Source organism: Agelaius phoeniceus, chromosome 1, assembly GCF_051311805.1.
Source record: "Agelaius phoeniceus isolate bAgePho1 chromosome 1, bAgePho1.hap1, whole genome shotgun sequence".
Classification (NCBI taxonomy): Eukaryota; Metazoa; Chordata; class Aves; order Passeriformes; family Icteridae; genus Agelaius; species Agelaius phoeniceus.
This window is the reverse complement of record NC_135265.1, coordinates 36,783,259-36,796,251: the sequence shown is the minus strand read 5'-3', so window position 1 is coordinate 36,796,251 and position 12,993 is coordinate 36,783,259. Positions and strand designations below refer to the sequence as shown.

Here is a 12,993-nt window from a genome sequence, read left to right as displayed (position 1 = left end):
TTAACTCAGTTTAGGGGCTATTAGGAGAACCTGGCCATATGTAAAGCAGAAGGGGGGAGTAATCCCACCCTTCCAGGGTTATGAAATAATCTGGATACAGGAGAAGTGACATCAAATAATAAACATCTAAGAAATTAAATGTATCAGAAAATTTGGACTTTGTTGAGGACAGTATTCTGAATTTTCAGGCTTTCCACCACATTATTGCTGCTTGTACCCAGGGCCAACAGAGAAAGTTCAGTCTCTTCTACAGCAGAAGGGAGAAGGCAATTTGATGTTCCTCTGAGCACTGAATTACAATATTAATAAAAGAACAGTAAGGTTGTATTCTCTGTGGAGAGGAGTTTGTCTCCTCCTTTCCCTAGAAATGCCAGTAGCATTTTTCTGTGGGGAAGTGAGAACTTGTGGTTCACAGAAGAAGCTGGATCCAGATGTGACTCTCACTAAGCCAATGAGAGAAGCACAAGCACAGCTGAAGAACCGCCAAGCTTTTTACAAGGCAGCTGAACACACCAGCCACTGCTGAAACTGGATATTTGTATTTCACAGAATCTCCTTCCAGAAACTTCCTCCTATAGATGATTCTTAGAAATCCATTTAGCACCAACAGGCATATTCTGTTTTGGTTTACTGCCGTTTATCTGTAATTTTTAAGAAAACTGCCCCTCTATTGTATAATATTACACATTTTGTCCTGAAGAGACAAGAATCATAGAATGGTTTGGGTTGGAAGGGGCCTTCAAAGATCATCTAGACCAATCTGCTGGCATGGGCAGAGACATCTTCCACTAGACCAGATTGCTCAAAGCCCCATCCAGCCTGACCTGGAACACTTCCAGGGGCATCCACAACCTCTATAAGCAACCTGTGCCAGTGATTCACGACCCTCACAGTAAAGAATTTCTTCCTTATGTCCAATCTAAATCTACCCTCTTTCAGTTTAAATATGTGGGGGAAACCCTGAAGGTAAAAAAACCACATATATAAGTTAGCAGGTCTTCCCTTTAAAGTGCTGGAATTTTTTTAACTTTCTGGATGATAAGAGTTTTTTGGTCAGGGGTCAAGTCTGCACCATTAAAATAAATTAGTTTTTTTAATATTTAGTTTTCTCTGTATCTGTGAGACAGCAAAGAACTCTTCCAGGAAAAATAAAGAAAATATATTTTTAATCCATTTTTCATTGCAGAATAGAACACATACTTATTTCTTTAAAGGAGAAACACATTGGTGTTACTGTCTATCATTTATAAAACTATTTAGCATTTAATTTCAATATTCACTGTTTTTATTTGCTTTGGTAAAAAGGCATCACGATCACAACTGCAGTTCAGTATCTGAAATTTGATTTACGGAGGAGAGTTTGATTGGGTACATTCTGTGTGGTGCTTGTGTTATACTCTGAAAGAACTCTGGCAGAGGCCATTGTATTGTGTTCATTATGCCTGCTTTGTGACTTCAAGAAGAAAAAGCAGGTACCTGAATATGAACAAGAAAAACAAAGGGTAGGGAAAAGAACAGGCAGAACAGATAAAGAATGAGTAGGATAAGTGAGTGCTTTACAAATGAAAGCAGATGTATGAAATTACAAGCTGTCGGATCAGCAACGGAAATGAAGATGATAAAGTGGTTCCTTACACAGATTATAATTATTCATTTTGCCCAGTCCTGCATCTTTTCCCCATAATCCTCTTGTTGAGGGAGGTAAGGTGCAGGAGGATGTGAGGCTTATTCACATGAAAGAAAAAAAAGTAAACCATTTAAATTTCTCTGTCCGCAAAACTGCCCTTTATTTTCCTTTTATTGATTCAAAATAATCTTGTATTTGCAATATTCCGATTAATTAAAGGTATTTCTTACTACAGCTAAACTTCTCAGCATACTAAAGTTTGTTAGAAATTTATTTACAATTGCTATTGTTGGAGGCTGTCTTTATGTTGCAGAGTGGAGGCATCATTAACAGGCATTGCTTTGACAGCTGTGGCAGATGGATTGCCTGGATTTAGATGGTGCAAAAGAAATGAAGTAGTTTACATAGACCTGCTTGAAAAGATGTCTTTAATAATTGCACTCATAATTAGATTGATTTGGGAAGGAAAGAAAAAAAAAACAGAAGATGACAACAAGCAAAAAGCCATAGAGTATGCTTACATAGATTCAGATAGAATCAAACAGCTTAGAACAAAATTATGAAGTTTAGCAAAGCATGCTGAAAATTTTATAAGTGAAAAAAATCTAAGCAAGTTAATAGTGTACTATACTTTTTAGTATTTATGAAATTAAAATCTAGTCTTTTCCCTTTTTCCTGAATATTTTGTGAAGTTTCTGATTTAAAAGACAACAAGGAGTTGTTGAATAATTTTATGTATGTATAGGTATCTGAGTATGTTTATTTATGTAAATATGTATTTAAGAACAATATAAAAGATATTTCAGCAAAAACTAATCAGAGTGGGGCAAACTTATCATAAAGCCATAAATGCAAATTATTACATTTAAATTTAGATGTCTGTGGAGGAGCATCTGAAAAGCCCATGTCCGTTTTGCAGCACTAGATCTTCAAGCTCTGCTGATGGTGTTGCCCTGAGCTGCACTGACTGGGGCAGGCTTTGGGGGCACAGCTACAGAGGTCTGAATTGAGGCATCTGAATCTGGAGCTAACACAAGGGTCAACAACATAAAATCATAGTTTTAGAACTCTTCTTAATTCCACTAAACCAAGTGTAGTCACAAGGCTGATTTTATCTATCTCCTTTTACTCTGAGCACTGAGTTCTGAGACACCATGTGGGAAAAGACAGCCAAATCTGAACTGCAATGAATTTACTGGGAAACATACTGTTTTGGAATATCAAAGTAAGACAGTAATGTTTTTTTTCTCTCTCTCTCTTTTATTTTCATTTTAATTCTAGTGATTTCAAGTAATTATCAGACCTGTTTGGGACTTCTGATGCATTATCCACCTATTGGAGATGTTCACTCCCTTATCCTAAGAGCACTTTTTCTCCGAGATCCAAAGGTGAGATACCTGTTAATACAGGAAATAATAAATCACTGTAATTAAATGTTCTAAATGCTATGAAGTTAATAACAACCTACATTTTGGAAACTAAATGGTAGTTTCAAGTTTCTTCTCACCTGACAAAAGAGCTGAAGGAAAGAGTGGGAAACAGAGTAGAAGCAAGTTCCTTTACTCTTTAAAGGATACTTTAAAGGGCACTTTGCTAAAGTTATCCAGGAGCTCTGGTAACTGCAGATGTGCTCTTTAGAATAACTTTGCTTGGTATTCTGCACAGACATCTTTGAGGATAAAATATACTTTTCAGGGAAACAGTAATGTTACTATTTAAAACCTAGTAAGCTGTATAGAAAGCATCATGCAATTTCATCTGAAAGACCTTTTTCATGGGATTTCTGGGATTAATCACTGTTAATCCTTAAAGCACTACCCCTGCCCAATATATAATGGTTATGTGATGGGTTTTGATTAAAAAAAAGAGTTTGATGTTACAGCCTGTAAAGATTCACATGTATAAAATGTACAAATTCATAAATTCATGCCACATATTATTAGCATGCAGTTTCTGATGTACTCATCTATTAAAAAAAGCAAACCTCTTCCTGTTTGAGAATGGCATGTGTATATGTGTGGGTATAATATTCAGGAGACACTCACTGTATGGTGGATAAAGTGCTTGAGATTCAGCTGAACACAGTAATCATGCTTGCTCAGATCTCTGGCAGATAGCAGAATTGTGCTGCTGGTTTTGAACTGTCTTTGTACATGTCCCATTAGTAGGTTGCCAGTGTAAAGTCTGATTTCCCTCATCCTCTTGATGCACAACATCTTTGAAAGCAAAAAATTCATCACTTCTGCACTCTGACTGCCTTCTGCAAAATTTCATTCAGTACCAGTGTTTACACTTTTATGGATTAAGAAAAAAATTGTCTCTTTGTTTTTCTATATCAGTTTTTTGCAGAAATCTGCATCCTTATAGCTGTTTTTTTCATTCCTCTCAAGCACAAAGATTTCTTTCATGATGAGAAGTAAAGTGTATCATCTTTTCAGTGTGCAAGAAAGTTTCTAACGTTAGATCTCAGGAATCTTTCTTAAGATTTTGGCAGCAGCCTGTGAAATCAAACTGGCCAGCATTTATTTATGTACTTTCATAGCAAAACAAGATAGAAATATTTTTTAGAAGAAAGATACAAAGGGAGGAAAAATTTGCTCAGTTATCCATCTGAATTCAATATGTAATCTGTCATTTATTGAAGAGATATGTTAAATAATAAAGTGATTACTAATGATTCAGCTCTGAAACATGCTAGGCAGCATACAAGATATCCTATCAGCTGAAGGGGACAAAAATTAACCACCAACTTCCCACAAAGAGGCTTAATCACTATTCTACTCCTTATGCACTTGTCTCCAACAGAATGAAGCTGTCAGGCTCATAAGGCCTTGATGTCCTATTAATTAACATTTTCAGGTGGGCCTTGAACACCTTTCAGATAAATACTGGATGTAGTTTTGTAGTTCTTTGCCCAGGTGAATCAGTACTTGAAACTCTTTGATGCTAAGAGCGGTAGTGGCTTTGTCAATTTAGATATGAGAAAATGCAATTGTTTCTCATTTCTGAGCTGTACTTTTTTGCTTGGGAAATACTCTGAATGTTGAGAAGGTCTGATTTCCAGAAAATGAAGAGCCTACGGGACTTGCAGCCACCTCTAAATTTACACTGGGTCTTTGTGTTGAGGCTGCGTAAAAAGATCAAGACTTCTTACAGTAAGGAAATCAAACCATTCTAAAGGATCCTTCTAAAACTAAAAAACAGCTTCTGGTCTGAGAAATAAATGTATTTTCAAGGCTATTACTTGAATACCTGTTTCTTACCTTTTCCTAGGTGTGACTTAAGGTGTCTGAAGTATATGTTTGTTCAGTTTCTTTTTTCCATATATCTGAAATGGAAGTCTTGCTGTTCTTTAAGACCTATGCACAAACATTTCCAAGTCTGTCAACATTTTTCATGAAAAGGAATGAAAGGGAAGACTCAACAAGTCATCATGGGTGCTGTAGGAGTCTAAAGTCAGTGCACAGATTATATAGGAAAATAAGTGGGAAAATTATGATTGGGGGTTCTTTTGTTAGTTGCATAGATATAATTCAGTTTGCCCTTATTCCCTGTGCAGACAAAAGCAGGTTGGAAGAAATGACAAAGAGATTTTAGTCTGTAGTGCAACTTGTAAGTGGTGATTAACAAATTCAGTGCTTAATTATTTTTCTTCCTTCTTTGATGTTTTCCTGTGCATTTCTCCATCACAAGCTTCTGGTTTCTAATAGGAAATTACGTTTGGTTCAGTGCAATTTTATCTCTCCTTATCCAGGGCTGAGTTTTTCTGCGTGGCATTTCTTCCAAGATTTTGCTTGGGTTTTAATATGTGAAATCAGGGAACTCTTCTCTGGGAGACTGTTGCATGGTCCAGTGGCTTATTTCATTATTTGTTGAACATACCAAGAATGTTTAGTGTTGTTCCAAATACCTGAGAGAGGCTTACTCTCTGCTCCTTGAAGCTTTAAATCTCACCTGGACAAGAAATGCAGTTTAGAAGTCATGGCCAGTTGCAAACAGGAATCTACCAGTTGCAAACAGGAATCTACCACTTGCAGGTTTGCTAATATATATGTTGTCTTCCATATTATTTTTACAGCTAGGAAAATACCAAGTCATCATACAGGGGGGAGGTTGTGGGGTATTTGGACTAAGAAAGGTTGGAGGTAGGTGGATAAAACTGAAAGGTTCTTAAGTAACAATCTTGTCATAAGCGGGGAAGTTGTTATCAGATGTTAAACCTGATACAGCTTTTCCATCTGTAACTTCCAGTTCTGGAGATAACCTGGGTTTGTATATATAAAGACATCTATAATTTTTTCTCTTTCCTTGTTCTGACATAACAGGTACTTCCTTCTTACTTTTTGTCATGTAGTCTCTATCAGGAGAGATAAACTTAGGCTTGATGAACCTGTCGCATTTTGTTTGCCTCTTTTCACTGCAGTCATCACCAGGAGAGCAACCTAAATGTCAGAAACAAGCTGTACTTAAAAGGTGGGGGGCATTTTTTTCTTACAGATGGACAAGTGCAGTTTCCTGACCTTTTGTGAAATCAAGCCTTACCAGAAGCCTTAGCATTATCCAGTATTTATAATATGAAAAGTAATTAGTACTTGCCATTAACCTAATGCTTGCAGCAGCTCTCCTGTTCACTTTGGAACCCCTTGGCAGCTGAGATGAGAGAACATTTTAGATACCACATCTCTGATATTTTTCAATGCCACAGAAGAGAAATACACATCTCTATAATAGCTGAAAACAAGTTAATGCACCTGTCTCTGAGGGGGGGCCTCAGAGATACTAATTTTACAGGCATGAGTATGGATCAATGCAGAATAATTGAATTTCAGCCTTTTCTGCATTTGGCTAACTCCACTTCTTAGGAAAATGTGGAATGAAAAGCTCAAATCAGTGTTGTTGTCTGTGCATAGGGTGATAAAGTTAACCTGCTTAGCAGAGTATTTGTTTCACATTTCTAATCTTTGAACAGATAATTGCCTCAATTATTTATATTAAAGTAACTTCTATGCATTTACAATCTTTCTGAATATAAAAGTAGAGCTTCTTATGGAAGAATGGGCTATTAAAATTGTGTATATGTGAAATGAAAAAATAAGAGAATGTTCTTTTATGTATATCCAAAAACATTTACTGAAGGTATGTGTCTGCATATTTAACACACCACGAGTGGCTCATTTTCTTCAGTTTTTTTCCCTTATCAAAACCATTGAGCACTGTTAATTTTCACAGCAAAGGCAGCAAAATTAAGAAGTAGAGATATGGAGATAAGGCATTGGAAAAATATAAAGTGATTAAAAAACATAGTTCTAACTAGAGTTGTTCAAATAAAAAAAAAAATTAAAAAACCCAATTAGAAACAAAAGTCATAGAAAATGTGAACATATTGTGTTCCTTAAATAACCAGATGTTCTTTGCTTCCTGAAGGCAGCCAGGGCTAGGAATAAAAGGTTTAAAACTATTGTTTTAAGTTAACTGTGAATTTTGAAAATCTGTTTTCACCCTTTAGCAAATAAAATTCTAATACAGCAACATAAGCAAAGTAATTTTCATCTTTGGGTGTTCTTATTTGTATGTTGTTCAATGTTGAAGTGTTAACCTTATCACAGTGACTTATTAGAAAACTAAATCACTACATAGAATGTTACAGTTTTGCACCACATACCAGGAACCTGACAACTGTCCTTTGTCTGAAAGCTTACTGCATTTGTTCTTAATTTTTATGTAAAGCAAGTTTGCTTTCATATATTTTAGCATGCTGAGTTGTCCCATTCATTGAGCAAGCTAGTTAGGAGCTTAATTCAGTGGAGAGATCTTTTTATTATAAGCTACCAATTAAAAAACAAAAAAACAAAAAAATAATGTGCTTCGTTGATGGAAATTAATTTGTTAGTTATGCTAATAATATTATAGCTACTGCTGCTCATATTTTCTCAACATTGTATTTTAGCTATTTGCTGACATTGAAAGTGGCTATATATTAATATTGAATTCTAGCTAAATCCATGGAGGAGAATACATGACATTTCAAAGAAGTCGTATTAGTTCCTCGTGACTGAAATTACAGATACTGCCAGAAAACTTAAACAATAAAATATGGTGATGATCACTCATATAAGGAATAGTTGGAAAAATCTGCATTCTAGCTTTTAACACTATTCTCTGTCTAAGCAATGAGTAACAAGGGGAAAACACATTGCTGAAATTTTGAACCAAACTCTTTGTACATTTATTTTCAGCTGAATTTTCTTCTTAAGTAGCTGCCACCGTCTCATAGTTTTCTCCAAGCTGGTTTCATGTGCCTGAAAGGCTGTTGAGTTTCACTTTCTTCTTCTTCAGATAAATTCTTTTCTATACACTCATTAACTGAGGTGCCGCTGCAGAGCTGCAACTGTCCTTTGAACGCTGCCGTTATGTCAGTATTGTTGTTTTGCCGTTTGTGGCAGGAGAAAAGCAGGTTTGGGGTTGTTTTGTTTGTTTGTTAGCATTGTATGTGCAATCTGGCATTAATTACCTCTCTTTAATGACCAGATTGCAGCCAATCAGAAGTTGGGATCTGGCGCTGCTCCGGCATTAGCAGCCCATTAATTTGTACCTCCACGCAGAGGTACTGCTGGGGCGCGGGTCCACTTCGTTACAGGGGTACCAGCAAGGGGGAGGGAGGCTCTCAACAAACATTTTTGCTTTTTAGTTTTGATCATGAAGAATGTGACTGATATTTCAGGAGCAATAATACATTGAGGGGGGGTTTAGGTGCATGAAGCGTAAGTTATCAGGAAGCTGGGATAATGGATATGCCAGTGCAGCATGAGCTGCCTGTACTTTAAGTAAGGAGAGTTCCCTGACTGAGTGAGGTCACCGGTACTTTAAAGGAGAGTTACCTTTACATGAGATACTATTGATAAAGGAAATGAGGTTTTCCAGAAAAGCTAACTATACATCTCTTCATCTGGAAGAAAAGGACTTAGGAAAAACAAAAAATAAATGCATTTACTTTTAGTGATTCACAGAGAACTTCTATTTGCCTTAATTTCAGTTTAAGTTTAAGATATTGGATATGCAGTTCAAGATAAATTTTTATGGAAATAATGTGGCACCATTCTCAACTTGACCTCTGCTTTTATAACCACATTCAATTCCTGGTACTGTACTCAAGCATTTTGATGTTCTAACATTCACATTTGCAAATACAGTGAGGTTAGATGTAATCTAAACACCTCACTTTAAATAAATCAATGTTTTTTCTGTAACTGCATGCTAAGCTTTTTAATGCTGGCCATTATATTTATTTACTCTTTGTTTATGTTCATGTTCTTAAAATGAGAAACTTATATTTTCCAATGAAATAGTCTATGCTTTGTTTTAAGAATTATTGATTTTAATATTCAGTTATTGTGTTTCATTAATAGAATAAGGTATGACAGGCAGCTAAGAGTTTAATGATGAATTACTGGGAATAACCATGTTGCCATAGTACCACATAAAAATAGTAAGTGTACCATGAATTAAAAATCCACTTCATTTTTGTACATTTGTTTCAACACCTTCTTTCCCAGTGCACCTATGCATTTTAGAATACAAAAAGGCTCCGTGGTCAATACTTGTGATGCAATAGCTTTGTTATCTCTCTCAAAGTTCATTGCAATCTCTTCAATGGTACATTAACCATTTAATCAACCCACCATAAAATAGTCATCCTCAACATACCCTGTATGTCACAAGCAGTATTTTTAGGGAAAAAAAACTTGGAAAGTGGTTTATTAGTCATCTAGGCAAGACTTTTCAAATGAGAAACCTTTCGATGTCCTTCTCATTCTGCAGCACCATATGCAAGACAGTAGTCATCACTCAAAGGAGAGAGCTGATCTCTTGGATTGCCAATGGCAACGCAGTTCCCAAGTGTTGCTCTCTCCTTAGTGTTGCACACACAGGCCAGTTGTGTGGGTAAGAACTCACAAACACTGTATCCATCTAAGCTGAACAACCACTGCATTTAAATTAATAGGAATGCACTGGGGAATAATATGGAATAAAGCAAAGCTTCCAGAGCAGTGGCACCTCCCATAGTTAAAGCCATGCCGCAGGTAAGATGGTGCAGAAGCAAAGGACTTGTCCCAGTTCTGTGTGGGGACAAACAAGATGGGGCTGCAGTCCCCTGCTGGAGGCAAGAGCAGAGCCCAGCCAGGTGACTGCATTGTCCTCCCTGCCCATCTTGTGTGGCCCAGCAGGAAGGAGTGGGTGGTGTGGCTGCTGATTTCTGGGAGGGTCAGGAGGTGCAGAGTCTTTCAGAGGAAATGGCTAAAGGTGAGTTTCTACTTTTGGCTAACATTTGACAGCAAGTCTCCAAGACAAAGTGGACCAGAAAGTTCTCTTTGGAGGATAGAATTTTTCAACTGTTCCTTCTATTTGAGCAGGTTGACATTGTCAGTCGCAAAGTAAAGACAATTCTGATTGTACTTGCTGCTAAAACAAGAAGCTGAAGCATTTTAAGCTCTTAAATTCTTTAGCTACCAATAAAACTTATTGCTTGTGAATTTCTTGGGGCTGTTTCTTTCAGTTGGTAGGTTTACTTCTATTTAAAATGTCATTTAAAGCTACTGACCCTCTCCTAAAAAAGTTATAATGTTATTTATAAAATTACACCTATAAAATGTATTTAACAGTGTTAGAGTGAGGTGATTATGGTTCTTCTTATGTGAACCTGACAATTCAATCAATCATTTCTAGTTTGCAAGGGAGTTTATCAAAAAGAAGCATTTAAAACACTTAAAGCACTTTGATTCTACCTAACCAAAAGTTCTCCATGTCATAATTTATTTACTAAAATCTGCAAAACACAAACTGTGAGTTATATAAAAGTTGATTCATAACTTTTCAATAATATATGAAAGATTAACTACTGAATCATATCCAATCTATTATGATGGAATTTGAGTTCAGACTCTTCTGATAGATATGTAGATATACTGCTTGTGTATCTACATATTTTATAGTAGATATTAGTGTATCAATTGTAATGAAGGCTATTTGAGTACATTTGTATTGGGAAGAATACAATTCTCTGAAAGAGCAAAATATTGTCAAGATAGAACTGGGAATGGTATTTTTTAATCCTTTGCTATAACTTTTTATTGAAAAATAGGTTTGGAGATGTTAGGTCTTTTGTTCTTTGTCTTTTTACGGAGCAGTAGTGATGAAAATGGCTCTCTAGGATAATTCCTCATTATTGGAATCCTACATGAAAGGAGTTGCTTGTCCCGCAGCACCAGGCCCTTAGTTTCTCTCTGTGTTTCACAAGACAAGACTTGGATGTCATATTCCTTTTGGTGTGGTGTGTGCATGGGGCTCTGTGAATGAGCTTTTTTCACTCCCCTGGGGACCTTTTTCAAGTGGTTTATGTAGCAGATTACACGCAGAACGTGAATTATTCTGTTTCTTCTCCTTGTAGTGAAAATAACCAAATAGCACCTTAAAATGTTCTTGTTTTTCCCTGATATGTGAGATTTGTGTACAAGCATGTATGTGGAGAAGATGTAATGCTGTAAGTGTGCTTACAAGGGGTATAAGTATAAGCTTCGGATAACTGCATTACTCACAAAGCCATCAGTGAGTTATGCAGGTTGTCCAAAACGAGTGCCAATAAAACCATAATGTGGTAGCTTTTCTGTACATAAAGATGTCATATTTTAAATCTCATAATTTGGAGCATTCCAGGGTTTAAAGCGAGGCTTGCTGTGTGTTCCTTTCAAAAGCCTGGAGCTTTCCTCCACAATGTTGTAAAACTCCTGTTCCTAACTGTGCGAGGCTGCAAGATGCCAGAGCATAAATCTGTCACAGGGTAGAGCTGAACACTGTCAGATTTATACCTTACTATTTAGTTAATTTACTTCTTAAAACCAAGGGTTCAGCTGAAAAATAGGCAACTAAATTAAGAGGCAGATTTAAAAGGTACTTAAGCGATTCTGTTGATGCAGGATGGGGATTTTACGCAGGTTATGAACTTGAACGTTGGCAGGTCAGAGTCTTTTTGTCTGGAATATCAATAAAAGCTGATTTGGTAGGATTTGATCTACCTGTTAAAATGCAATATGCTGTAATACTATAAATGAAAATAAAAAAAGGCTTCCCAAGCAGTTAGGACAAGAAGCCAAAATACACAACTAGAAATTTCTTTCAGTCAAGTCACTGAAGCATTTTTAAATCTCACTTGTCATTTTTTTTTCAGTTCTTCATCTCTTGTCATAGAATGCCCATGTGAGAGAAAGCATGTGTGTATGAAGTTAAAAACAGACCATAACGCACAGTATTTAAAATATCTTCCTGGTGTCTGAAATTTCTAGTTGCCAGGGGAATGGAGGGTTGTCACGTAACAAAACTGGAGATAATTTATTTCAGCCTAATCAGAGTTCAGGGGTCTTCCATTCTTGACCCAGTTAACTGAATTTTCTTTCCTTTTCTGTTTTTTTTCTGGGAAATTTTGTTGCTTAGGGGGACAAAAACCCCTCCTTAATTTTCTTTAGAAACAATTAAATATGATAATTCTTCATGCTCTTATTGCATTTTAAATAACAAGGTCCATGATTGAGACCCTTAGCATCTTGTGAAAAATCTAAACAGGAAGCATTATTCCCAGTTTGAGGATTATGGCATTCCTTTGCCAACACCAATATTAGTGCATGGATCTCCTGACTCCTGTGATTAAAGGAAGTTCTTTATTAATTCTGTGCAGTGTACCCTTCATGTTGTGCTGCTTTCTTACACAGGGTTGATAGACTATCAATCTATGTTTTAGATGGTATTTTGCTTTTGGCCTTGAACCACTTTTGAATTGGCAATAGTACCTTGTATCTAATTATATAGTACCTTATTATCTAATGTCTGGCTGGGTGTTTTCATTCTAATAACTCAGTGGTTCATAGGTGGATAAAATACCTTTTGTGCCCCAGCAGGTTGCTTGCTGCAGAAGGTATAATAAGGGAAGAGGAGAATTAGCAGGTGAAAAGAAATGTTTGTTTGTTTGTTTGTTTGGGGAATAGGTTTTTTTTTTGCTTTGGGTGCTTTGGAGTTTGGGGTGGTTTGGTTGTTTAGTACACAAAATAGTGTGACATGTTTCTGTAATGTTAAGCCTTTGCTTATACTGTGTAAGTGTGTTCATGTGGGGAGGAGACAGCTGCCTAAACATCTCACAAAATAAAAAGAGGAAAGGTGAAATCCTCTCTCAAGTTATTAGATAATAATCAGTAAATACTTCACATTAATTATTAGTGCCTGATGGAAAAACTGCTGCTGAACTGAACAAACTGTATCCTTTATCCATCTCAGCTGCTATATTTCAGCTCTGTTCCCAGTCAAAATTTTTGTCAAGTTTA

The 12,993-nt window shown here is 36.3% G+C and overlaps 1 protein-coding gene across 8 annotated transcripts in view; it reads left to right on the top strand.

The window, feature by feature from the left end:
• Positions 1 to 12,993, top strand: part of TBC1D5 (TBC1 domain family member 5) — a 318,053-nt gene that overhangs the window by 241,152 nt on the left and 63,908 nt on the right. For all 8 annotated transcript variants that reach the window (XM_077176555.1, XM_077176560.1, XM_077176564.1 and 5 more), the window contains one exon: positions 2,909 to 3,015. In XM_077176555.1, the coding sequence (XP_077032670.1) occupies positions 2,909 to 3,015 (107 nt within the window). The remainder of the gene's footprint in view (positions 1 to 2,908; positions 3,016 to 12,993) is intronic.